The sequence below is a fragment of the Dermacentor andersoni genome, chromosome 6 (genome assembly GCF_023375885.2).
Source record: "Dermacentor andersoni chromosome 6, qqDerAnde1_hic_scaffold, whole genome shotgun sequence".
NCBI lineage: Eukaryota > Metazoa > Arthropoda > Arachnida > Ixodida > Ixodidae > Dermacentor > Dermacentor andersoni.
The window spans coordinates 136968615-136996442 of record NC_092819.1 but is presented as its reverse complement, the minus strand read 5'-3'; the positions used below and the strand labels follow the sequence as shown (position 1 = coordinate 136996442).

The window sequence follows — 27828 nt, the reverse complement described above, 5'->3', positions numbered from 1 at the left end:
AACAGAAAATGGATGAGATCGGCATAAAGTGCTGTCCAGAGACAGCTGTCTACCGCGAGAAGAAAATGTGGGGAGATGATGAGACAACAAAGAGATCACTGCGAGAGGCCGCCATGCCACAGCGGACACGAAATAGGATGACGATGAAGCAGACTCCTCACCTGAACGAGAGCGGCTGTCATGTAGCAGGCCAGGAACATGGGGGTGATCACAGTGTTGCCAGAGGTCAGGAGCCGAATGGTGTACACAAAGATGAGGTGCCCTGGCAGCACCATCAACATCAGGAGCCGTGCCGTACGAGCATGAGAGTCTGAAAGCGGCACACAATGATCCCAACATGTAGATAAGAGGAAACAAAGCAAAAAATGTGCAATACACAATACTTTTGCCTATGATTGGACTGATTAGCGCTTAACCTTCTTTGGGAAAAGCCTGCAGATTTAATACGCCAGATGCTGAAGGTCTGCATTTCTGGCACTGCCACTGATTCGCTTGCAACCGACACACTTGGAGGCAACATACTGCACACGCATATTTCCCCGGCTGTCATCAGTTGTCCCATTAATATAATGTGTAAATTGTTATCAAATATAACACTCTTACCCAGTGGTAGTGACTGCTGAGGAGGCAAGCAGCCCCGTTGAGGCAGATGACAATAGACAAAATTTTTAATGTTTGTTTCATCACTGCTGGTAGCATATGTATGGTGTTTTCTTTCCCTTTCCCTCACTCAATCTGGAATCTTAACATTACACAAAAGGGACAAAATTACAATGATGCCATATGGTTCAACAACTGTTGTGTTTTTCCTGCTAATTTTTCACCACCAGCAAGTGTTCAACTCTTGAGGTACTAACATTCAATAAGTACTACAGTACAGGTACTGTATTTGCATGCAAAAAACAAGACCTCAAATATGATGCGAGGGGGACTTTCCCTTTAATGAAAAATTAAAAGTATACATTATGATTATAAAGAAAAGCAATTCCACAAAGAAACCGGAAATGACAGGTAAATGTGAATGCCCAAAGGGCACTTTGTTCATTGTTACTGCGAATTGTCGTCAAAATATAATGAAGAGCAAGTGCATGCACAATTTAATCGTCACTACTAATGTCTTTGTCACTGTCAGCGACAATGGCATTGCCCTCTATTCCACCAAGGTTATTAGACATACAGCACTTAATGTGACCATGACAACACTGAATACAGTTCCATATGCGGTAGCGACTGCTGTGGTGCCTAGTGGTTTAGCTCACTGCAGCATTAAGCATCAGAAAGAGAGAAAGAAAAAAGAAACGTGTAATACAGCTCGGACCACTCATAACATGACCACGTAAAGTGCAGGACCAGATATAATGCAGCCTTTTCTGACTCGTTTATCTTCCCACAGAACTCAAAGTATACGCATAACACTTATAATGCAGCCGCATGAGACGAAATGCCAGTTATACTAAAGTTGATAGAAAATCCTGCAGACAAGACATGCAGTGAGTGCACCTCTTAATGAGGTCGATCAGATAAGGGGAGAGCGACAAGGGCAACCCAGAGAAGGAGACGTGGAGTGAACGTGACGTGAACGAACGAGGAAAGGAAAAATAAAAGCAGCGGCACCATGCTGGCTCACTGAGCACGCAGGAGTTGCCTAGGCAACGGAGAAGCCGTTTGCTCTATCTGCTAGTCGGCGGTGTGCGGTCCACACAGAAAGTGTGCACACTGTCGTTCTCTGGCTCTTCAGTTGGTGTGCAGAATACAGTCGTCAACCGATATTTTTGCACACAGATGGAGTTGAAAAAAAAATGGCAGAGTTATCGGGCAGGCCGGAAAAACTAATTTCAATGGTAAAATTAATTCATTGTTCTTTTACCACTCCAACACAGTGGAAAGATCAGTCGAGGCCCCGAGTGCGTGTTGCGCTTGCCCGTCGCAATGCGTGTCGCCGCAAAGTGCAAATACCATGCCTGCAACCTTGATATCGCGACGCGGTCAGTTTAAACCGTGTTCTGCAAATTTACCAGTTTGTAACGTTGTCCGCTAGTGAGATTTCGCCGTTCTTACCAGTATGCGTACATACAAGCTTTTGCTAGAGTTAAGCCTGGATATAACAAACTTCTATGTAACAAATTCCTGAATTTCATTAAATTTTTTTATTCTCCAAGGCCAACCCATAGAAGCCCATGTATTTTTGACCTGTAAGTAACAAAGGCATTGTGGCAACTGACCTTATTGTAACGAATTTTCTACGCTTATCATTTATTATCGTGGGCAGTAGCTCTACCGAAAATTCTGGTAAATAACGCATAACTGTTGTAATTGACAAATAAGGCAAGTGGCCAATCGCAAGAGGAATGCATGCAATTGCAGCGAGCCAGAGCAATTGATCCAGCGTGCCACGATGATGATGATGATAGCTGCTAGCTCCCCTAGAGCCACTCTGTAGCAAGCGGATCAGCCTCTGTATTTCTCTCTTATGTGTTGTGACAACATGTGCCACCGCCGTCGTGTCTGCCTGCTTTAGTTTTTTTTTAGGTTATACATGTTGGCATGGCATGGCAGCAGACGTATCAATGTGAGAGTGGACGAAACATGTGTGTTAACTTAGCAGTGTATGGCATGTTTCTGACGTTGTTTGTTCATCTCGAAAATGAGTTCAGCGAGGAAGTGCAAGGTTTTGTCTTTCAAGGAGAAGCTTTCAATTGTGAATGCAGTTGCCTAGGGTGTGGAGAAGAAGGATGTCACTGCCCAGTTCAACATCCCAGCTAGCACCCTGACGACTACCTTGAATGTGAATGAAAGCATTCGCAGTGCAGTGGAGTCGGGCACAAGTTTGAAGAAGAAAAGGACGAAGTTCTCGACTTACACCGATGTGGACAAAGCCGTGTTTACATGGTTTTTGGACACACCGGCACAAAACATGCCCATAAGTAGCGCAATCTTGCAGCAGAAAGTGAAGGATTTTGTGTGCATCCTGGGCCTAGAGGAATTCAAAGCTAGCAACGGCTGGTCGCAAGGATATAAGAGTCGGCACGAAGGCGGGAAAATCATTAGCAGCGAGTCTGCCTCTGCAGACAGCAAAGCTTCTGCATTGTGGGTTGCCGAGAAGCTGCCTGGATTTTTCAGCCACTACGAGCCTGCTGATGTCTACAACGCTGATGAGACGGCTCTGTTTTATCAGATGTTGCCAAATCGCACGCTGGTGCTTAAAAGAGAAGACTGCCGCCACGGCAAAGCAAAGCGATCTCCGCGTGACGGTTTTGCTTTGCACCAACAGTGATGGCAGTGACAAACGAATCCCGTTAGTTATCAAGATAAGTGCACAGCCCAGATGCTTCAAGGGAACGAAGCAAATGCCAGTTACCGTATTCACTTGAATCTAATGCGCACCTTTTTTTCGATAAAACGGCTCCAAAAATTGCGCGTTAGAATCGAGTACGACTCTAAATCCGCGTTACTATATCGCCATCGGCATTAGAAAAACGGCTGCCTCATATGCGCTTCTAGCCTAGCTGCCGTAGCTTCCTCCATGTGCATACCTCCATGCTGTATGTGTTACCAGCCACTGGTGTAACCTAGTCTACTGCCAGTCTTCCCGTTTTCCACGTTTATTCAATCAGCATGGAAGCGCCGACTGCGAAGACACGCCGAGTCCACCATGATGCCGCATTTAAAAGGAAAGTTATGTGCACGGAGACGGACGAAAATCGGGCCGCATCATGGGCATTCGGAGTTCTCGAAACTTGTGTGTGGACTGGCGCAAACGGAAAGAGAATACTTTTACCAGCAAAGCAACAAGGAAGGTTTTCAGTGGATCGAAGCAGGGCCGCTTTGCTGAAATAGAAGAGCTGCTCCCGGAATATGTGCAAGAGCAGCGAGTGGCACAGCGGCCTGTGATGACCGATCTGCTCAAAGTATGGGCGATGGAGTTAGCCCTACAGAAAGGGATAATGCAGAGTGACTTCAAAGCGAGCAGGTGCTGGTTATCAAATTTTATGAAGAGAAAAGGCTTTTCTCAATGAAGGCGGACAGGAATATGCCAAAAATTGCCCGAAGAATATGAAGAGAAATTGCAGTCTTCAGCAATACGTTTTGAAGTTGTGCCACAGAAATGGCTACTACTTCAGACAGATTGGAAATGCCTATCAGACGCCGCTCTACTTTGACATGCCTGCCACCACAACCGTTGGAAAGAAGGGCACGAAGCAAGTGCACATTTTGTCTTCCAGCCACGTAGAAACTAGAGTCACTGCGATGCTTTGTTGCACTGCGGATGGGAACAAGCTGCCCCTGTATCTTATTTTCAGACGGAAGCCGCTCCCGAAAGGAATTGTGTTTCAGAGTGGCGCGATTGTGTGCACAAATGAAAAAGGTTGGATGACCACGGACTTGGTCGCTGACTGGATTGATAACGTTTGGTGGAAGAGACCTGGCGGCAGTTTGGGTCTACGTGGGATGCTTGTGCTCGACGCATTCAGGTGCCACGTTGACCAGCGCATCAAGGACAAGCTGGCTGCATGCAACACCGACCTTGTCGTGATACCCAGCGGCATGACATCACAGCTCCAGCCGCTCGATGTTTGTTTGAACAAGCCAGTGAAAGATAGAATTCGGGCTCTCTAACCGAATGGCCCGTCAGTGGCTGCCACGAGTTCAAGACCGCCAATAAAATGAAGCGTGCCTCGCTGAAGGACTTTGCTGGATGGGTGAAAGATGCATGGTGCATGATCCGGTCTGCCATGGTGGACAAGGCCTTTAAAAAGTGTGGGATTTCGAATGCCGTGGATGGCACCGAGGATGAAATGCTTTGGTCTGTTGATAGCAATAAGGAGTTTTCTGATAGGGACGATGAGTGATACCTATTGCCCCACGTGACTCATACCAGCGCAGTGAAAATCTTGGCGGCAAGGTAGGTCCGCTTCCATTTGTGTTTTTATTCATCACAACTTTAGTGTATTGGGAAGAAATCTGTTTTTTCCAATGAGAGAATATAGTATTTCTATATGAAAGCACGAGGTGTGCGGCATAGTACTCTTTTTTTGGAGGGGGTCATGGAAAACTGGTGCGCGTTACAATCGACGTTCTCATTTTTTAAATGTTTTGGTCGTGGAAAACGGGTATGTGTTACAATCGAGGGTGCGTTAGAATAGAGTAAATATGGTAAATATGTTGCCAATTCTAAAGCATGCATGTCGTGGGCAATCTTTTCCGTCTGGTTGAAAGAGTTCAACACAGACATCAAGCGACGAGGGTGCCAAATCTGCTTGCTGCTCGACTATTGCTCCGCGCACCACGTCGACGGCCTTCAGCTGTCAAACATCGAGTTGATGTATTTTCCTCCCAAGTGCAGATCCCTGACACAGCCATTGCACAAAGGAATCATCAGCAGTTTCAAAAGCTGCTACCGCTGTCGGGTGATAAAATCCTTCTTGGCATCTGTTTTGAATGGAGGACGAAGATAAACATATATCAAGTGATAGAGATGCTTGCTGCGTCGTTGCGAGAAGTTGGAACCCAGACAGTTTCAAATTGTTTCACCAAGGCCCAAATAAAGGTAGTTTAAGCTGGAATCTGCGACAATGAAAAGGAGCCTGAAAATCCACCTGATGTCACCAAAGCGTGGGATACGCTACGTGTGAATTCTGGAGTGCTCGCCAACGTCGAACTTGCAGTATTTTTTTGTGTGCTGACAATGGCGCCATATGTACTGAAGAAATTTTAGATGCAGCACTTGTTGAAATCATGCAAGATCGCGGTGACGAGGAAGGTGCATCAGAGGCAGATCCGCTGTTTGCCGTGCTTGCTGCGAGAGAGGTGAAGGACGCATTGGACGTCTCGCACCGTTCCATCAAGGCGCAGGGCGATGAAGCCGCATTGCATGATTTAGCTTCTTTGGAGCATTGCTTGATGCCATCAATCATGCAGAAGAAACGAGCTAAAATCATGCAGCTTTTTTGTCCTGAATAAATGTTTGAGAGGTGCACTCACCTGAAGTGAAACTCATTTTAGTTTTGTTTTTGAATGATACTTCCCAGTTTTCTTGTGAAACTGTATGTAACGAAAACCTGTTATATAACGAAATATTGCCTGATCGCCCGTTAACCCCATTTCATGTGCGCTGCCGTCAGTTCCGCCCGTGTGTGTGAGCTCGTGCCACATCTCCGTGCATTGTTTTAAGGGTACGAACATTTATCAAGGGCAAGCTTTCGGTGACAGCATACCGTTTGACATCCCTGCAGACTAAGCCTAACCAGTGGCGTCTCGTTGGGAGTCGGGATTTGGTGCAGGGTCAATGAAATGCTTTGCAGGGGCTGTGCAAGAGTCTGATGACGGAGAAACCACATAGCCAATGAAAGTGAGGGCACTTCCCGGTTGTATGCTTCAATTCCCGGATATCGCGGCTGCTTGGTTAACATGTTTTGCATGTGCATAACCTTTGAAAGAAGTTTGTTTTAGTTACAGTGTTTTAGTTACATTTCATGAGACGAAAGTAGAAAACTAATGTAGAGATAAGATTAGAGCTCCTAAACAAAGTGGAAATTTAAAATGCTTTGGCTGCCTGTCATGCCTCCTTCAGCTGGTTTTCTTCATCTAGCTGGGCAGCATTCATATAGACCAGTGTACAGTATGGTGGGTGCAGTTTGAACATGCACTAAATCCATTTTAAGATTACGGCTAGTATCATCTTCAACCAATCTGCTTTGCCAGTTGCCATTTCATGCGTACATCTTCTCTCGATTACGGGAGAGCCAGCAATTTTTTTTTGTGAACTATCTACGAAATTTAACATTAAATTACATAAAATTATGCAATTTAGCGAGAAAGAAATTATTGTTCAGCCGCACTTCTGCAAGGTGCGATAGTCCACCATACCCAGGTATCTGCATGGCCATAGCCATAAGCATAGCTTTCCTCGGTCGCCATTTTCATCAAACGTGCGAAGTGTCACATGTGAATTAAGCACGAGACACATAGTGTGATTCTGCATGTGATCCGTCGTACAATGAGTCAGAGTCTAACTTGCTGTATACGACAATTCGTGACATACGGTACGAATGGGTGAGTGACACATAGCTCTGCCCAGAACCAGCACCCCTGCGTGGAAGCGCGGAAGACTGGTTAACTCTGCAAAGAAAATGAAAACAAATGTGTTTGCACAATTCTCTCATTTTAAACAAATGCTGCCAATACAGTAAACCCTCGTTAACTCGAAGTTGTAAAATCCGGGAAAAATTTTGAGATAAGCAGAGTTTCGAGTTAAGCAAAATGCCGAAAATTTCAGTGACCGGGTCACTGAAAGAGCCAGTGATAACCAGCACTGCTAACAAACGCTCCACAGCACGAGGGGAGCCTTTGCAATAAACGCAGAATTCCCAGGATAAACTGAATTTTATTGTTTTTGAAAGAACTTGGTGATGCTTGCCTGCTTGGCGTTGGCATTCGGCGCGAGAAAAGCGTCCTCGAGCTGCTGAACGCACCGCATGAGCCGTTGCTCGCCGCCGCTGCATTCAACTTTGTTGCGGAGCAAACGTAGCAAGTTCCTTGTTTCTGCAGTTGTCGGCACTTCTCTAGGTGGTTCTTCGTCAGCGTGATCGCCGTCGTTCACTGCCATTTGAACAATGTCGGCGTCGGACAACATTCCGGTAACGGGCACGTCAGACTCGTAGAGCGCGTACTCTTCAAATCCGATTTCGCCGTCTTCGGCATCGCTGGCGCAGCCGGCAGCTTTGCGGACTTCGTCGCAAAGTTCATCGCAATCACTGAACTCGTCAGTGTCTGGCTCGAGCGATTTCTCGGCGCGCGAAAATCCTGCGTGCGCGAAGCAATTGGCAATCGTCAATGGACGTACTTGTCGCCAGGCTTCGGCGATCAGGTGGACTGCACCCAGCAAATCTATTTCGTACTTCTTGCCACTGTCGTATGAGCACAAAATGCGGTGCAGGAGACTCTTCCGATAGAACTTGCGAGCAACCTCAATGACTCCTTGGTCCATCGGCTGGAGCACGGACGTCATATTAGCAGGCAGGAACTCCAGCGTGACTGCCTCCAAGTTGTTGATTTTTCCGTGGCCGGGGCAGTTGTCCACAACGAACAACACTTTCCGGCCGTCCCTTGCCATTTTGCGGTCAAGAGCACGTACATACTCTTCAAAGAGCGCTGCAGTCATCCAGGCCGTTTTATTGGCGCGGTAAGTCGCATCTCTCGGGAGCCGTGCATTTCGGAAGCACCTTGGATTGAGCGACTTACCGATAACAAGCAGCGGCAGTTTTTCATCGCCGGTGGAGTTGGCTCCGAAAAGTATCGTCACTCGGTCTTTGCGCTGCTTAGCGCCTGAGCACGCTTCTCCCTTCGGCGTGTATGTGCGGCTAGGCAGCATCTTATAGAACAGTGCTGCTTTGTCGAGGTTGAAAATGTCCTTGTCCGCATAAGCCTTTTGCAGCTCAGCGAGGCGGTGGTTGCGCCAGGTGTCTGCAGCCCCTTCATCAACAGTACCGCTTTCGCCGTGGATAGGCTTCGAGGCCACGTTATTTCTTTTTTTAAATCGTTCAAACCAGCCATTACTGCAACTGAAGTCTGTGTGGCCCATCTGCAACGCCAGAGCGTCTGCCTTCTCCATCATCATTTGGGTTGTCACGGGAAGGTTGGCTGCCCTGACATTCCGGAGCCACAGCATGAGTGCTGCTTCGACGTCTGGGAATTTCGAGGCCCGAATCCGCTTCCGCTCGCTGGAAAAACTTTGCTCGAAGCCATCGAAGACCTTCTGCCGATTTTTTAAAACTGTCGAAAGCGTCGACAAGGGGATGCCGAATTCTTTGGCGATGCTTGTTTTCGATCTTCCCGCCTTCTCCACTTCCTTGATTAACGTGACTTTTTTCTCCAGCGTCAGAGACTTACACTGCTTGGGGCGGGACATCGTCGTCGTCCGTTGACCACACACCACACTCACAACAACAAAAAAAATTGCAGTCAACGCGTCGTGCGCACAGCGCGACGAAACAAAGAACAGAATCGCACACGCACAATAACGTCCGCACGTGCGAAATGCGGTGGCGCGACTACCCGTTAAAACCCATGAGCCCCCGCGCGCAAGCGGCGCACACCACGTGACTGCTTCCAAGGTTACTTGACGTGGTTGACGGAAAACGGCTGCATCCGCGGGAATTTTGTATTCGCCCTTCGATCGTGACCGCGTTCGGCGCTTTAATAGGAACCAAGCGCTCGCTCGGAGCCTGTATCACCTTTTGGTAACGGCCTTTGCCTTCAGCCGTCCCGGTCGAAATTTCGAGATATCCGTATTACGCCCGAAAAATGCTTCGAGATAAACGGGTGCGAATACATAACACCTATGGGTGGGGAAGGCGCGGCGTGGAAAACTTTCGACTTAACCGATATTTCGACATATGCGAGTTCGTGTTAACGAGGGTTTACTGTATAGATATGACTATGCGGGCAGCATAGAGGCGTTTCCCCAAGGCCATATCCTCAGTGTCGGCTCCATTGACAGCCACTAGCAGCTAGCTAGGAGCCGGCAGGCCTAGCTAGCTGGGCTGACGAATCAGACAGGTGGAGCTTGCGTCAAGACTGCACACAGCTTGTAATAGAGCACCTATGTTGGTCAGCACAACGTGAAGACAATTATGTAGCACTTACATTGCAGTACGTTTGATTTTATCAACACCGATAGAAGCAAACAAGCAAGCCAGGCAAGCTTGCGTTTGCTGGGAGGTGATATAAGGCCTAGCTCGCTGGTTGCGAGGCCGACAGCGCTTGAATTTTGGTCCGCAACAGAGCAAGTGCTGTATTTGCCACTTGAATTTCGATCCGCTTCCCCCCCCCTTCTTATATTATCATTCACCATAAGGGGAAGAGATGTGGGGGGGGGGGGGGGCTCGCTTGAGATTTTACGGCAAGTATATTACTCGTATATTGAACCTGTGCTTGAGAACAATAAAGAGTTGAGAGTTTTCGCACATGTTCATCCCTGTCCGTTGCATCGTCCTTCGCGCGGAATACCAGCGTAGTAACCCAGAAGAAAATTTTCAAGTACTGCAATGAGCTATTTTTGTTTCTGAGGATTTACCCGCAGCAGTGAAGAAGACAACAGGGAGTCTTGGTCATAATTGAGCCAGAGTTAGCAAACAAGAAAGTACAAGAGAGTTCGAACTCTGCACGTGCCCTCCACTGTCACCGAATCAGGCAAAGACCTCCTTCAGCATACGCAAGCAGTTTGTGCCTGTTATTTCTAAAATTTCTTGGACCATGCAGCACCGGTGGCAGAGAGAAACTCACTCTTGCCGCAGAAAGCGGAGCAGGGGTCGATGCAGCTCTGGCTGTCCGAGCTCGGGTGGCTGCCGAGCTTAGAGCGTTGGGCCAACAGGGTGGTCAGCTTGCATGACTGGATGGCCACCAGGTTGCCCCCAACCCCTGCACGTACACACATGCAAGCAGCCAACATGGCATTTTGGAGCAGCTTGGAGTGCTCAGATAAATCCTAGTTTTGGAGCAGTCTGGAGCATGACATCATAGAAAAGTATACAGCAAACAACTCCCGTTAAGATGAACTCGGTTAATTAAGCCGAATTCTCGGATATACCGAACAACGTGGGAACACCTGGTTAGTTTTCCAGACTCACTGTAAAAGAAAAAAATCTGCTTAAAAAGAAGCGCTTTGCATATGTTCTACGGTTAAGACAAACTTTTGCAGTGACCACCAACACTGGTGATTCCGCACAGCGAGTATTGCAGTACTGGAGGGGAATCTGCGGGACATGTAAGAAGAAAAAACAACATTGCCCCCTGGCACAGTGGTACAATGAGAATCCGCTCTCTGGAGGGAAGGAGCGATATAAAAGCACCGATTGTGATAGCAAATTAGTAGATAGCTGTACGAAGTAAGGATGGTAGTTTTATCAGCCATATAAATTGTAAACATTCACTTACTAACTAAATTAACAATGATAGAATGCGTAAGCAAGACACACCGAGGACGTAGAAAAAAATAGAAACAGAGGGGCGGTGCTGTCTTTGTGTGTCCGCTCCTTTCTGCGTCCTTGCTCAGTTGCGCTTACACATTCTATCACGGATTCAAACCAATGAGCCTGTCAACATGTCTTAACTAAATCAACCAGCACGGCATCACGCACGCACAGATAAACATGAACACATCTCGCTTGATGACAGCAGAAACTGTCTGTGAAAACACTGGAGTTCAGAATTGCGGCAGCAGCCATGAGCCAACTGACCTCTGTGCATCTGTCGCTTCAATGCGAACAAAACAACGAAAGCACAGCGCATACAAAGCTACCGGCACTACACGCACTCTGTAAACATTTCAGATCGCTTTGAAGATGAGGCTCGCACAGGTGCACACTTTGGCCACATTGCAGATCGCTTTCAAGACACACGAGTGCTGGCAATGCATCCCTACGGCGCCTGCCAAAGGCGTCTGCTACAGCGTCTGCTATGGCGGCCGCGATTCGAGTGGCCAATGCCATAGTAGACGCCGTGGTTGCCTTCACTCTGTAAGGAGTGGCGGGCGAGGAGGACATCGAGGCACCCTAGCAGCCACTGGAAAATGCCCCTCCTCCCTTCCCTGACCCCCCCCCGCCTCGCGCACCACAGGAGAGGGCACGCATCTGGGCGGCGTTTCTCGCTCGTGCACACGAGATTGAACTGCATTCGCCGGCTCACTTTCACAGGCTTTCACTCATATGGAACTTCACGGTGGCAGTGATGGCAGAAATTCACCTGGAGTGTCCTTATAATTGCTACATGTATTGCAATAAAGAAAGAAAAAAAAGGAAGAAGTAAAAGAAAATACTCTTACGCATTGCAGTGAGTCTCTCAGTTGAGTGGAAAGAGCAATAATTTTGTATTTATACGTCGCCAGCATGGTCGTCGGCCATGTTGTCGGTGCCTCCTTCAGACCGAAACTAGCGAAGCCTAGCCGATCTAGTAGTACTCACCAGCTGCACCCAAACTGCAAGGAAAGCCAAGCTGAGCCACTAAGCCGTAAAGGCTGCATGTGTGATCTGCACTATTTGTCAAGCGAGTTCCATTCAGTCTTATTCACCATTCATGACCGGCTGGTGCCATTAATAACGCAGTCGGAGCGTCGCCCTAACCACTGACAAAGAGCAAAAAGCATGAAGAAGAATAGTATAAAAGGTACACAGTCCAACATGACTATATCGAACTCATTTACATCGAATTATCCTTTATATCCTCCTGAGTTCCGGCTATGGGGCATTTGTCCAATCTAGTGGACATCAAATACTCCGCCACTACCCAGCCCGCAGCATGTTTTAGCCCGTAAAACCGAATTGTCCAATATTTTAGACACCTACTAGTGCCACCTATGAAGTTTTGTTGAAAATGCATTAGTAGTTTGGCCAACAAGGGTGTTTGCAATGGCGGCATTCGGCAGCACGGCTTTCTATGGCGACCGCCATGAAAGTAAGATTTCTCATACTTTATCGCTCGTTCTTTTTCTGTGATGAAATTTTCATTAATAAGCAGATTTTGCAGTTTTGAAGCCCTTTTTAATATTACATTTCCCGTTTGCTACTGCACACCCACTACCCCAAAAATGACCGGGTAGAGTTCCAGTGTCCAATATATTGGACATCATGCTGAGCTAAAACTGCTGATAATTGTGAAACACTAAAATTCACTTTTCGTCTCTGTAACATGAACATCAATTTCTGAAAAGCTCACAAAAATCTGTGAACTTTAATACACCTCGGAATTCAGGAGGATATAGAACAATTTCTGAACACCGTAATGTTACAATGAGAATATACAGCAAAAAGTATGGTTAAATTGAACAAAAATAGCAGCCGCACTTGATATATCGAACTTCCAAGCACCACAAAATTGTCCCAGAAGTTGGCTTTCTCATGCGGCAGCCGGACCAGCTGCCGATACCCCCGTCCCAGACAAAGTGGTTTAGCCCAACTGCCTGTGTGCGGCACTGCTCTCGCTCCCTCAGACAGCCACCCCCTAGAAAAAGTGGTTCGACCCACCTCTCGTTCTCCCACAGCCACGTGCACCTGCGTGCGATTGCCTGAACTGCCTCAGTGTTCAGTTGGTTCAGTTGCAAGATTGTGAGCATTGTCGCTTCCTCGAAACGCAGTGCTCGTCTGCTCCGTGAAGAGATGGCTGCCGTGAAACGGCAGAATTTGACAATATCCGCAAAGATAGAGATTATCGGAAGAGTTGAACGTGGAGAAAAGAAGTCGGGTGTCACCGCAGCATACATCCCAAGAAGCACGTTGAGTATGCTATTAAAAAATAAGGCCGACATTAGGGCTAAGGTGGACAAGAGGCCTGGTGCTACCATCGTCCGACGAGTACGCACGGCTACACATGAAGACGTGGAGGCAGCAGCGTATAAGTGGTTCCTTGATGTTAGGTCGTGAAATATCCCTGTTTCTGGCCCCATAATTGAGCAGAAAGCGAAGGATCTCACTTTCATTCTCAACAGACCCGACTTCAAAGGCGGTTCGGGTTGGCTGCAGCGTTTCAAAGAGTGCCACTGGCATTGTCGGCCAGGCTGCCACCGGTGAAAGCCGCGCGGTGGTCGTCAGGAGCGTGAACAAATGGATTGAAGAAAATTGGAGCGACATCATGATAAGATACCATCCCCGTGATATATTTCATGCTGATGAGACGGCTTTGTTCTGGCAAATGCTCCCAAACAAAACGCTGGCATGTCGTGATGACAAGTCCCACGGTAGAAAAATTAACAAAGCCCGAATATCGGTGTTGCTCACCACCAACGTCGATGGATTGACTAAGCTTCAACCACTTGTGATTGGAAAAAGCAAATTGCCGCGGTGCCTAAAGAATGCCCTTTCCGTTCCGGTGACCTACAAGTGCAACGGAGAAGATTGGATGACAAGCGGACTTTTTGGAAAGTGGCTGAAGTCTTGGGACGACGACCTGGTAAGCAAAGGCAGAAAGGTCTGCTTACTAATTGTTGATTGTTCCACTCACCATTCAGCGTCAGCAACACTGAGCTTCACTTCCTACCACCGAACACAGCATCGGTGCTGCAGCCTGTAGACCAAGGTGTCATTCGTGCACTGAAGGAAGGTTACAGAAAGCGCCTTGTGCAACGGCTATTGCTAAATCTTCACACTGGCTGGGAGTTGAAAATTGACCTCCTGGGCACAACAACGATGTTGAATGTGTCATGGAATGTCAAAACAGAAACAATTCAAAATTGTTTCCGTCATTGTGGACTCAGTGTTTCCGGTGAGGCTGGCACCAGCTCATCTGCGTTGAACCCCTCGACATTAGTGAATCACTCGGGGAACTTGACGATTTGTTAAGACACCTGTCCAATGTTCCCAGGTGCCGTTTGCGATGGGACTGTGGCTACAGACTTTGTCTCCGTTGACGACAATGTTCCCACTACTGGAGAGCTCGCTGACGAAGACACTGTTGCCGATCAGGCTAGGGATCCTGCCAGCGACAGTAGCTCCCGAGGACCCAACGAGTCCCGACCCGGGTGCCCACGTGTTCCGAAGCACTTCATGCACTGAGTGTTGTTCGCCGCCACTGCGTGTTTCCATTTTTCGTTGCAAAATCACGGCAATACGTCGGCCGGGCAGAACAACGAGCCTCAGAGATCGCAACGACCTCCAAGCGCTAACGCAGAGGGCACTTGGAAGGGTGAAGCCACATCAACATCAGCATCATTTCGGCGCCGTGCCATAGCTATGGCCAGAGTCGGAGCATTGTGGCCCGTGTTGTGGTGTCGTGCAAGCTAGGACAAAAACTGGATGCTCAGCACAGAAGAAAAATTGGATATTGTTTGTGCTGTTGAACGTGGCACAGACAAGTCAGTGCTGACATGCGAGAGGGTTCAACCATTGACTACGGTGGGTGGCATTTGGAATGCGAAGGAGAAATTGCTCGGCAATGCTGGCTGCGACTGTGAAAATACCTATGTCGGCTACGAAGTTCTACTTTTCGAGGTTCGACTTTTCGCCATCGTTGTCTCTGTTATTGTCGAAGTGTCGCCTAACAACAGTGATGAGGACGACACGGAAAGTGACAGTATGGGCGATTCAGGCCCGACAGTGGCAGATGCTGCACTCAGCCACACGAGCCTCATGCCGAGAAGAGGGAGCTGGCGGAAAAGCTGGCTTATAGCTTGAGCGAGTTTGAGGCCTTCGTCGTCACTGCTCTTTCGCATACTTTTCGTATTGCATACATACTTTCATCGCACGAAGTGAATAAATACTGCATGTTTTCCGCCCTTTCATTGCGCTCTCTCGTAGTTCCATTTTTGACAGGTAAGTGGGCAATCTCACGCTATTTCGGTGAAGCAGTACTACCGTTTAGTACATACTTTTTTCGAGCTCCGGCCAACTACGTTTCAACGAGGTTTCACTGTACAGTTGAGCCCGCTTATAACAAACCTGGACGTCACGCGGAATTCGTTCATTGTATCCAGAAGTTCGTGATATGTGGGCCACACACAAAAATTGACATCAATCAAAACAAAAATTTACTGAGAAAAAAAATCCGTGATCATTGTCTGCCTTTTCAGAGCACATCCAATGACGGCGGTTTCAAGCTTGTTCAAAGCTGCGATGTGTTCGTCACCCAAGACCTTAAAATACACAAGATTTCTAAGTGGCTCAATATGGCTCACTGCAGTGGTCGCGCTTACGGGTGCTGGCTCTGATGGATCGCTGTCGTCGTCCAATGCTTCGGCGTCGCTTGATGCCTGCACTTCCCGGGTGGCGGTCTTGTCGCAAAACAACTCAACTTCAGCAGCGTCGTCTACATCAACAAAATCTTGCCAATCAAGATCGCAGCCAGCCAGGTTAGCGTCAACAAGGCGTCGCCACAAGTCGTCGTCAAGCTGGCTTTGTTGAGTGTCTTCAATGCCTGCTTAAGGTACGTCGGCAAAGCCGGCCTTGCGAAAACAATTTCGGATGCATTCGAGTGTCACTTCCATCCACGCCACTTTGATCATTTCGACCGCCGAGTACAGCAAGACCTGCAGAGGCACATTGGCAGTAGGGCGATCAACTGCAATCAGCATCCGCTGCACAACACGACGCCTGTAGGCCACCTTAAACGACTGTATTACGCCCATGTACATTGGTTGCGCTTTTGATGTTACATTTGGCGGCAGAAAACGCAGCTCAACTGCCGCTAAGTCAGCTTGGACATGGTGGGCAGTACAGTTGTCGAGAATCATAAGAACTTTGTGCCCTTTCTTTGCCATGCTGCTGTCAAAATCAATTAGCCATTCCGCAAACAACCCGCGTGTCATCCACGACTTCGAGTTATGCCTGTACCGCACTGGTACATATGTGCGGAAGCAACGTGGCCTCTTTGATTTGCCGATGACAAATGGCAAGCATCGATCACTTCCATCCATGTTGGTGCACAAAAGCACAGTTATGCGAACTTTGCTGTGCTTGCCGCCAGCACATGTGTCACCCTTCATAGAGGGCATTTTGCCAGGCAGCATTTGATAGAATGGGACCGTTTCATCGGCGTTATATACATCCCTTTCAGCATAACTTGATACACGGGCCAAGATTTTAGACAGCCACGTGTTGATGTCTTTGTCGCTTACCGATGCCGATTCGCCGTTGATGGACTTGAACATAATTCCGTGTTGGAGCTTGAAGCAATGGAGCCAGCCATTGCCAGGGGAAAAATCTGGGAAGTTCAGGAGGAACGCTAAGTCCTTTGCTTTGGACAACATCAGCGGCCCGCTGTTGGGAACATTGCATGCTCGAGCATCAAGCAACCACTTTAGAAACGTGCCTTCAACGTCTGCATATGTGGCTTTCCGTAGGCGCTTCCTCGTCGCGGAGTCTGTAGCGGCACTCTTGTAGATTTTGTTCTCTTTCAGTATCGTGGATATTGTCGATTTCAACAAACCATACTTTTCACCAGTTCGTGGTTTTTCGCGCCTTGGGAAAGGTCTTTCAAAATCAACAGTTTCGTGGCCAAGTCCAAAGCTTTTCACTTCACTGTCGAAGTAGATGCTGGCGAATCCACCATCTCGGATCGGCACGGGGGCACACCAGTAGGAAACAACGCCGACAACGCTAGCACAACCAGCACAACCATAAGCAAGAAAAAGACAGTCGCACAGGCATGTGAGGTGCAACGGCGCGGCGTTAAGTTTTTTTTTCTTTTTTTTTCTTCCGTTTTCGCGGCAATCGCCTCGCCACATCGCTGCTCCTCTGTGCCTCTGGTGAGATGCCACGGGAAAGCCGATTCTCGGAGCATGCACAGCACAGGGTCGGCGGCTCTCACCACGTGGAAAGTGGTCCACGACACCAAGGCATTCGCTGTAGCCGATCAGCTAGGCTCACGGGCATTCATTGTAGCTGAGACCGAGCGCCATAGCCCTAACGTATATTTTGACGGTCACGCCGGACTTGTTCGTGATAAGCGAGCGTTCGTGACTGTACTTTCAAATGAATCAGCAGTGTGTTTTGGCATTCTTTCTGCATTTTGTTTAATTTGACACTACAGATAAGCTGACCAATTTCAATGGTCCTGTCAGGGTCAAATTACTGTAAGTCAACTGTGTTCGGTATTCGCACACCCCTTGTAAATTAGGTCTACAACGCTTTCTATGTAGAAAATACGTTATATTTTGCTACATAAAAGCATGAAACTTAAGGTTAGAATAAATTGCAAGATACATAGCTACACCTTTTCTTTCATACATGGCATACTATTTTTTTGGTCATGAATGAAGACAAAGAAGTCTCTGTAACCTTCATAGCATGTATGAAACAAAGTAGAGCACTCTTATAATGAGTACTATTATGTATGCAAAAAGTATTTATGGGTTTGTCATAAATGAGGTTTGATTGCACTTATAAAGCCAAATCTCGTTAGTTCAAACTCTACAAGGGCCAAAAATTTATTCTAATGAAAAGGAGTTCGAACTAAGGAGGGCCCCTTTAAATATGGTGCCTGATCAATGGACAACTTTAGAAAGTGGTGCTTTTTAGTGTCGGCTGGTAGGGCATTATGGGAACCGCGAGGGAATGCACTTCATTGTATGCTTCACTTGTAGGCACCCACATAGGATGTGCCTCGTCTAAGTGAGGCCAACCTTTTCTTCTACTATCTTAGCTAACCATAGCACAGAGGTTACAAAGCACAAAAATAAGTGTGACCGAAGTGGTCACAAAATGCCGTGTGGACACCGCAACCATCATGTCTCCACGCGGTTGGTGTGCAGAGTGCATTCGTGCTCCAGCACCCGCATTTTGCCTGGCGAGTATGTGTAACGAAGCTCATGAGCTGTGACCTGCTTTTGCTAAACCCACGAAACGCACAGCCTCGACCCACTGTCGAGAAGACAACGGCACGCCATCAGAACATGGTCTTACATACATTACAACAGATAAATCTCGATACAAAGAAGTTGCTAAAAGTGGCAATGTGCGTCATCATGTAGAAATTTCATTTTGGACTTGTCACGGCATCCTGTGGCAGTCGCGTTATCTATCAACGCGGCATATGACTTCTAAAACCGAAAGTGACACTCAAAGTTCCCATAACGCCCTTGGCGCCACAAGTGGCACTGACTTCTCTAAAGTCGTCTATTGTGCGGTACTGCGCACAAAGCCAAAACTGTTACTGGGCTCACATTGCAAAAGTCTCATCTTTCCTCCATTAGAATGAGACAATGCACCAGAAGAGGCCTAGGTTCCGCGTTAGTCTAACTGCATTAAGTCTAACTGCATTAACTGCATTAAACGTGCGAGGGTGAGCCGAGAAGGATGGTGACTTGACGCACACCGTACTCCTGCGCGCCCAATGTTGGAGATGACGTGAAAGAGGGCAGCATAGGTGAGGGCTCGCGCAGTAACGTGATCGAGCGCACGCTGGGAGTGCCTTCTTGCTACCTTTCAGCCGAATGGAAAAGAAGGGTGTGCGCTGCTATGCTTGCTCCGGTTCAGCCTTGGCTGCCCGCACGCCTTTCGTCATCATTCTTATGGCACGCAACACCATGGTAGCTAGCAATGCATCGAACGTTCACCTTGGGCTTGGTTTTGACCGAAAAGTGTTGCATGGGAGTGAGAGATTTTGTTCAAAATAACCATTGCATCGTTTTTGAAGTTCAAATCTGTGGGAGTTTTTCTCTATTCAAACACATGGGATGTCGCTGGGACCAATAGAGCAGTTTGGATTATCTGCCAATTCAAATGAAGAGATTTTGAATCAGCAGGATTTCACTGTATAATTACGCATAATTAACAACTGAATACCCACCATTTATCACAGGTTGAAAGACTGCAAGGCCATGATACGTGGTGACAGCAGCGTCCAAGATGCAACCACCAACACTGCAAACGGACAGCGACAACAAAAGAGCTTGTTTCAAGGACATGAAACAGTCAACCACTTTAATATCACTAAATGTTTGACTTCAAAATGCTTTAGTATGATGCTGGTCTGATAAGATCGACGCAGTCACCATGAAAAAAAATTAAGGAGAAACTTTCCCTGCGAAAAGATTTTATCCACAAAGACGATGGCCATGGGTGGTCATCCGCTGCTATGGCTATGAGTGGTGCTGCTAGACATTCCCATGGCTGAATCTAGTACACATATTGCGAACATCCAAGATGGTGGACGTAAGGACAATCACTGCTGTCCCAATTGGTGGCAACGTGGGCACGGCTTGCACTGGCAGATAGTTACGTTATTGTCCACATTAATTTATGTTTTCCTATTTGTTCCTACATTTCAATTGAATGCCACAATTATTTCTTCTATGCTTTCCTTGGTATCATTGTCTGTTGGCTTCATACGGTTTATTATCAAGAGAACATCTCTAATGCAATATACTATCAAGCACTTTTATAGACATTTTCATTGGGGAGGGTGAGAACCTCCTCTCTGGGCTGTGGTGCGGGAGTACAGAGGAGCATGAGGCAGCTTCTGCAATGCTCATGTACAGGGGTTCACGCACAGTTACCACAGATCTTGGCAATGTCCAGGGCATTCTCGTTGAAAAGGTCTATAAAAATCGATAGTTTTCAAAATCTAATTAAATGTATACAGTCCACTGGCTAGGCAAACAAAGGGGACCACCCACGAGTCTCACCTGGAGATTCCCATGGCACAAATGACGGGGACCCATCCGGTGCAGAGCACCTCCCGGGTATAAGGGTTTTGCTTGGACAGATACACCCAGATGGGGACGCCCGCCAGAAACACAGAGACCACCAGCGGAGACAGCCACACCACATCTGCAATGAGGGTCAACGGCAACACAACATGAACCCTTGCAGCAGAGGCCCAGTGTAACGTGACATGAGCAATGTAAGCTATTGGGCAAGTTGGTACATGTTCACAAACAGGGAAAAAGAAACAAGTTTAAAAAATGGAAGACTACAGTAGACTTCTGTTAGTTTGACTGCGGTCAGTTTAATTCAAACTGAATATCGTGGCCAGTGCCCATGCATGTCTATAGGCCCAAAGCTTCGCTATTTAGGTAATAAAATTAGTCCTCGCTGGATAACTCAAATGTGACTCGTCAGAACACATGTGCCTAACAACAACAATGGTGACCTTAGTAGTGATCCCAATAGTGGCAGCGTCAGTATTGGCAATGCTTAGGGGACAGTGAATGTGTCAAACACATGTCCCCGTCCAAAAACGCCTATTTTCAGCCTGCCTAAACAAGATTTTCAAACGAGCATTAGCTCATGATGAATGACTACAGCATGTTCCCGATTATTTGCGTACATTTTTTCCCCCCGTGAAAGCTGCTCCAAAAATTGCATGCACAGTGCAACTGGATGTGAAACCAAAACCCCATTCACAGTGTTTGCAACAGCTGTACTGTACTGTACTGCAACAGCTGTACTGTACAACAGCTGTGCTGTACTGTATGAGCGAGCCTAGCCAGCGTCGCCACTACTGCAGTCACAAGATGGCGACAGAAGGACAGGTCTCGCTTTTCGCGCGTACCATGCTGGCGTAGTGTAATGGCAATGAAGTGCCGCTATCAGCCTTCAATTACAAAACCTCCTTCCAAAGATAAGTTATTGAACATGGGAAGCTAGTGGCAACACATTGCATAACGTCTTTTTGACATTCAGGAGAATTGCATGTGTCGCAGGATGAACTTGTGAAGTCGTTAGTCTAGGCGTGGACCATCATCTTGTTTGCGACTGTTCCGGAGTCGTTTGATAAATACAGAACATAGAACATGCAATGGACCATACGGAGGACATGTGTTTCACGGAGATAAATAAATTGCTGTCTGATAGCGATGACGATGGACACTGTGAAATTAAATGTCTACTTTGTGAAGGTAAAATTTGCTGGTTGTGGCTTTTCCTTATAGCCAGAAATGGAAGCATGCTACATTTTTTTTTTTGTGCTAGAAAATCGGAAGCCCATTAGATTTCTTTTCTGTTTATTAACTCAAATATTATTTTTGCAATAGTTTTTTACTTTGAATACACAGAAAGTCGGTGGGAATTCGATTCGGAGACGTGTCATAATCAGCCAATTTCACCCAAATGAACGAGCAGTGTGTTTTGGAGTCTTTCCTGCCTCTTGGTTAATGGGCCCGCTGGATCATTCAATTAATTTTGTCTGCCCCATCAGGATCGAATTAACGAAAGTAGACTGTACTTATACGTTTCAATTAAACACAATGAACTTTCTCAATGCTGTCACTGGCTTCATTGTTTTCTTCAAATGGTTGCAACCAACAAAATTTGAGCCCCTTGGATCCTCTTATTCATCTCGCTAATTAACCCTTTCGCTGTCACGGACATACCGGTACGTCTTCGCGCTCCCCCCCCCCCCACAGTGTCACTGATGTACCGGTACGTTCTCTATCGTGCGTTCAAAATTTTCCGCCCGAGCGCAAAGCTGGCGCTCCTGGACTGGCCATGCCATCTGTTGACTCTTTCTACAAGTTCGTATTTTCGCCTCGACCTGTGTCAGTACATGTATTGAAGAGTACGGTGCGACTGCCGCTCGCCCCTCTCTCTTTGCTGAGTGGCGCGGTGGCTCCACGTTCGCTGTATCATGCGTCGCGCGCGTGTGGTTATGGGTTAAAGGGTTGGTCTGCCATCTCCGCTGGTTTGAAGGTTTTTATTTTTCTTCTGTTGGTGTGTCTGCTACGGTGCGTCAAGTTCGGAGGCACGCGCCGTTGCCTCTCCGAAAAGAGTGACTCGATTGCTGCTTTCGCTCTCTCGCCGCACCCTCGCTTCCGACTTGCAGCAGTAAACGTAAAGCCCTTAGAACTTTGTTTTAGCCTTTTCCCATCTCCCTCTGTCTTCCTGATCACGCAATGTCCCATTTCTCTCCGTTGTGCGGGCGACTGAAAGCGCATCTTCCCTGCACGCAGTTACTTTCGGATGGCTGAGCGCGCGGACCTTCGTCTGCTCATTGGAGCGGTGGCTCAATTCCGATTCAGAATACGAGCCCAGCTCGGATTCGGACTCGGACAGTCTCATGGGAGGAAGAGGTGAGTTCCGCATCGTCAGATTCGGATGTTGAACGGATGTTATAGTCAGGCTGATGATGATGATGTTTACTAACAACAGCTGCAGAACACTGAAATGTGCATGTTGCATTGACTATGTTGTTTGTATACAAATCATAATCAAAAATAAATTGATATGTTCATTCCCTGTTATGCTGTTATGCTCGGTCTCTGAAACCAAGCCGACACTGAGGGGGCGTCCCGGCCAGAAAGGTCAGACAGCGAAAGGGTTAGAGAGAAAGAGAGAGATAAAAAAGAAAAGTCACAGTATTGCTAGAAAGGCGAAGCATCGATTGTGATAGCAATTTAGTAGGTAGCGATACGAAGGACAGTAGCTTTATCGGCCGTATAGACTCATAAACATTACCTTACAAATTAAATTAACAAGTGAGATGTCACGCGCCCACAGGCAAACATAAAAACATCTCACTTGATGAGCACAGACACCCACTGTTAAAACACGGATGTGAAGACGAGTTGCAGCAGCAACGAGTGAATTGATCTTGGTGCTGCCTCTTGCTTTAATACGAACTAAGCAGCAAGAACACAGCGCACACGGAGCTATGAGCCCTTGGCGCACCTAGACTCTGTGCTCACTGCAGATCACTTTCAACACAGCACCCGTGCAGCCGCGCTCAGCCACGTCATACGCAGTCGCCACCCGAGCAGAATGTTGCCTCCCCCCTCTCGCACTCCCGATGCCTTGTGCAAAGTGAAACATTTGGTGTACTTCCTCCCCACCTTCCTCCCTTGCACGCATGAGATCAAGCCATTGTCGGCTCTCCCTCGAACGCTTTCACTCACACGTGCAGCATACGCACGTGGCCACGGTACTATTGCACTTGGATTTTATACGGAACATCATGGCAGCGGTGATGCCGACACCAGAAGTGTGCCTGGAATATCCATTTAATTGTTATCCCAATAAAAAAAAAAGAAGACCACAAAAAATGCACAAACCCAATAAAGATGACAGGACAAGTTCCCATCCTGTTATCATTCTTGCCTTACTCAATTTTTCCTGCTAGTTCCTTTTTCCTAATTAAAGTGAGACAGTTTGCTTTATTTATAAACCTCCTCCACACTGAATGTTCGCAACTATATGATGCCTGCCACTGCGCACCACCACCATTGTATCACAATTAAATCCTGGAAAAAACTGCGCCCTTTGAACAGCCTGCAACATTTTCTTGTGGCAATCTTCATATAAGTAGAACAAGTCTTGTTAGGTTATGATCGGCCTTTCTGTTGCAGTAAGAAAAGCTTCCCCAGCTGCAGTCAGTAACATGACCAAACAATTTTGGTATAGCCCAGTGGTGGTCCTCAGGTTAATTTTTAACATTCAATGCCAACATTCCGACATGGTATGGTCACTCATATGTGACTGTTATGCAACCAAACTGTCTGCACATAACATCCACAGCTGCACAATATGAAAACCTGTGTGCACCAACACTTCCTCAAAGAAAAAGTTGATTCCACCATTTATTGCAAAGAGAGATTGGGCAAAGATCATTGCCAAAACTTGTCAACGTAAGCGAATAGCTGCACACTTCTAGAAAGCTATGTGCTTTATTAACAAAATTACGCATTTGAAGGCACAGATGTGTTGCAGTGAGGATATTCAGGTAGTGTTCGTCATTTCCCTGCATAACTTTGCAGACGACAGAGCCGTTAACCACATATGTAACGGTACCAGAGCCCTCTACTGCAGCTGCCATACGGAGAGGGGGCAGAGGGGAAAAAAAAAACTAGGGCAATGATTTCCGAACGCTACACCACAGCATCAAAACCTTCAGATGCCCCAAAGCTCTCACGTGACAGCACATGCTGGCGGGCTTGGCCACTCGTTTACACATACAAGATGGTGTCAAGAAAGCATGTCTTCAACGGAGCAGAGTTCGACCTTCGTATTGTCACCCATTGCCTATTTTCACAACCTCTGGTTGTTTAACAAAACTTGACAAAATGGTAATCTTAATGTTGCAAACGCTGTAGCTATAACTATAACATTGTGAGAACTACGTTTGCATAAAAGGTTTTTTTAATCTTATAGATTTTTTGTTAGCATTGTGTGACGAACGCGTACGTCCTCCAACTTAGTTGCGGGCAGCGTGTCCTTAACACTGTCACCTTTGTATTCGTGGTGAAAGTCTGACTACCGACCACTAACCACCAACGAAATTGGGCAAAAGAGCCAAAGAAAGCTATCTGCTTTGAAAAAAGACTAAAGGAAAACATTGATGCTTACTCATTTGTTGAAAGAGCAGGCTGCTGACGCCCGCAAGCAGTGCCAAGGTGGTGAGGTCACCGAGTGAGGCTGCGATGGGTGTGGCCACGTTGTCCGGGTTCAGATGCCACTTCCGAGCCAGTATCACAACACCTACCATCAGGGAACCTGCGAAAGCGGAAGAAAGCTCAATTGATTGATGGATGGAGGGCCTAATTCTGAAACCTTCCATTCCTCAGGCCACTTCTTAACCTTACGTGAGCAACCATTCATGCCTCCTTACCATGAAATTATGGATGGAGGAAGCAAGTACATTCTGAAAGCTCCCTTCACCCATCCTCACAAGAGGGACCCTTAGCTTCCAGAATTGATGTAAGGCGGCCTAACCTTAATGAAGGCTTCTTTACTGAGGTAAGGAGCACTTCAACCCTGATGAACGATCATCTTTAATGTCCTTAGAAGCAACACAAGAGGGAATCCAAGATGCCATAGTGGATAATTTTTTATTTTCTGCCATTAAAGGCAAACTTCAACAAAATTTTGGACTGTGTAAAAAGGCCAGTTTCACGTAATTTAGACATACAGTAGCCTCTGTGCAAAATTTTAAGCCTGAAAAGCGAGATGGTGCATCACAACATACTCACAAAAACAGATGTTTTTTAACACCAAAACTGAAAAAAAAAGTGCCGTAATTACCAGTTGCCAGAAGTGACGTTCGACTTAGACTGTAGAACACCAGTACACGTCTTGTTTGCTTCGCTAGCTTGTACCATGTTCATGTATCAGCAAACATGTACCACACATTCGCTAGCAGTGGAGTTATTACACTATGCTAGCTGCTTTGTCTGCTGTGCCCATGCTGTTGTGTGCCAGCGATTTTCTTTTAATGTGAAACATTCTTCTTTGAGCCAAGCCGGTCTTCTGTATCTGGCTGCCTACATTTCATGAGCAGAGCCTCGATGCATTCCAGCTCTGCTCGGAGATGAAAAGTACATCGGGATGACCCAGCTAAGTCCGCGGATATAGAGATTTGCAGAGCTTGCACATACAGTCTAACCCACTTATAACCATATTCAAGTGCCATGAAAATTGCATGGCACTTGCATGTTACTAGCGGTTCATGGTCAACCGTGTAAATACGGTATGGCGCGGCCGCGCGGCCCCTATCTTGAAAGCAATCTGCAATGGAGACAAGAGTCTACACATCTAGGCACAGCGCACTGTGTTCCCGTCGCTTAGTGCGCGTTGAAGCGAGAGTCCGCACAAAAGTCAATCTGCTTGCTCCTGCTACTGCACTTCCCCACTCCAGCGTTTTGATAATGTTTCCACGGTCGTTGCGCGAGACGTGTCCATGCTTGTTTATTTAGTTAGTAAGCGAATGTTTAAAAGTTTATAGGGCCGATAAAACTGCTATCCTTACTTTTCGTATAGCTGCCTACTAATTTGCTATCATAATTGATGCTTCGCCTTTCGGGTGAAACTGCGACTTTTTTTTCGTCTCAACTTTAGTGTATCGGGAGTAAATTTTTGTTTTTCCAAATGAGAGAAAGTTGTATTCCTTAATGAAAGAATGAGGTGTGCGGTACTGTAAAAAAAGCTTTTCTTTTTTTAGGTCGCGACAAACGGGCGCATGTTAAAATTGAAGGCGTTTCTTTCTTTGATTTAGTCACGGAAAACGGGTGCGTGTTACAATCGAGGGCGCGTCCGAATTTAGTGAATACGGCATCTTCCGGAGATGTCAGCTGCCACACACGCACAGTTTTTTCTATGCATGATACCACTGAAAATAAAGTAATCCCATCCGTTCCTTCCCTTTCTGTTTGCTGGTTTCTAGTTTACTCCCTAGCAGCAGGTGAGTACAAGGGAAACTATGCCTGCAGCTAGTGTTTGAGTCTGACCTCATCAGCGATTAGCCAATTCGTGTCTGGGCTTCTTCGATTTTCCGCTTCTGGCTGCCCGCGGGCTGCCAGAGCCAGCCAGAGCGTATTCGTTTTTCTCGGGTTGCTCCTCCCACCGCTCTACGCACTTCCGCCGGGCGTTCGTTTTGCTCGCGCTGGACGGTTCTGGCTACCCGTGGGCTGCCAGAACCTGCCAGGACGATTTTGGTCTGGCTGCTCTCTGGAAGTTCTCTGGCTAGCAGACGACTAAAAGAGGCGATGGGCGCTCGCCGCCATCTTTGCGGGGACTTCACGAATTGCAACGCGGGCGCTTGAGAACTTAAATTTACCTCGCTCAGCCAACTGTCTATGGTCATCTTCCAATTTCCTTACTTCTAGTGTTATCTTTTCTAGGTGCTAACGCTCCGTTTCGCATTGCGAAGCGGTGTGATACGAGCCGTGGTGAACCGTTTGAAGCTTTTGTGTGTGTGTCCCCTGCTGATGGCTTCTTCGCGGCAGTGATTAGCGGCGATCAGCACGCCGCGCTCTCAGGCGTGCATGTTATCTGCATCGTGTTCCACGCAAGTTGTAGACGTTCATTCACACATTGCGGGACATTTTGGGTTTGTCTTTCTCTGGTGGCGTTCCTTTTCACATATCTCGCGTATGTATATATCTCCTTTTTCTGGAGTTAGCAAAGACTTTGCAGCTAGCCCGTGTTCGCTCCGTCTCTCCGTCATATGCTTAGGTGGCAGCTCGAAACTGATATGTGTCTGAACTGCAGGCTGTTGATCTAAGAATGCACTGATTAATAGGCACACATACATTAGCCACACGTACATTGGCTTATTGCGCTCATGATCGTGTTTTTCGTGTGAAAACGTTTCGCTGGTCACAGGCGGCGTGCATTTTCATGTGCCAGCCGTGTCCCCAGCTCCTAAATTAGGGTCAAAATGAGAAGCACCATCAGCCACAAAAAACTTTCTGAAATCAAAGCCCAAGCAGGTCGGCAAGAAACTTTATGCGTATGAGACGTACCCGATAACCTGCTTTTTCATGTCTTGTGATGACACAACGCCAACTCATCAATGTTGTCAGTGAGCGAGATGATCGCTGCGAGCAGGGATCCTCGAGCTATCGTTTTCGAGTATACAATCACTTACGTGCGATTTTGCGTCTTATCATCCGCCGCATTGGAGGCCATCTGT

General features: G+C 47.1%; 1 protein-coding gene across 2 annotated transcripts in view; it reads right to left on the bottom strand.

Moving 5' to 3' along the window:
- The window catches only part of LOC126523565 (solute carrier family 41 member 1-like), a 62459-nt gene that overhangs the window by 13771 nt on the left and 20860 nt on the right, over positions 1-27828 (bottom strand). For both annotated transcript variants that reach the window (XM_050172168.3, XM_055066911.2), the window contains 5 exons: positions 24765-24911; positions 20111-20255; positions 19273-19346; positions 10285-10419; positions 162-310 (listed from right to left, as the gene is read on the bottom strand). In XM_050172168.3, coding sequence (XP_050028125.1) covers positions 162-310; positions 10285-10419; positions 19273-19346; positions 20111-20255; positions 24765-24911 — 650 coding nt within the window. The remainder of the gene's footprint in view (positions 1-161; positions 311-10284; positions 10420-19272; positions 19347-20110; positions 20256-24764; positions 24912-27828) is intronic.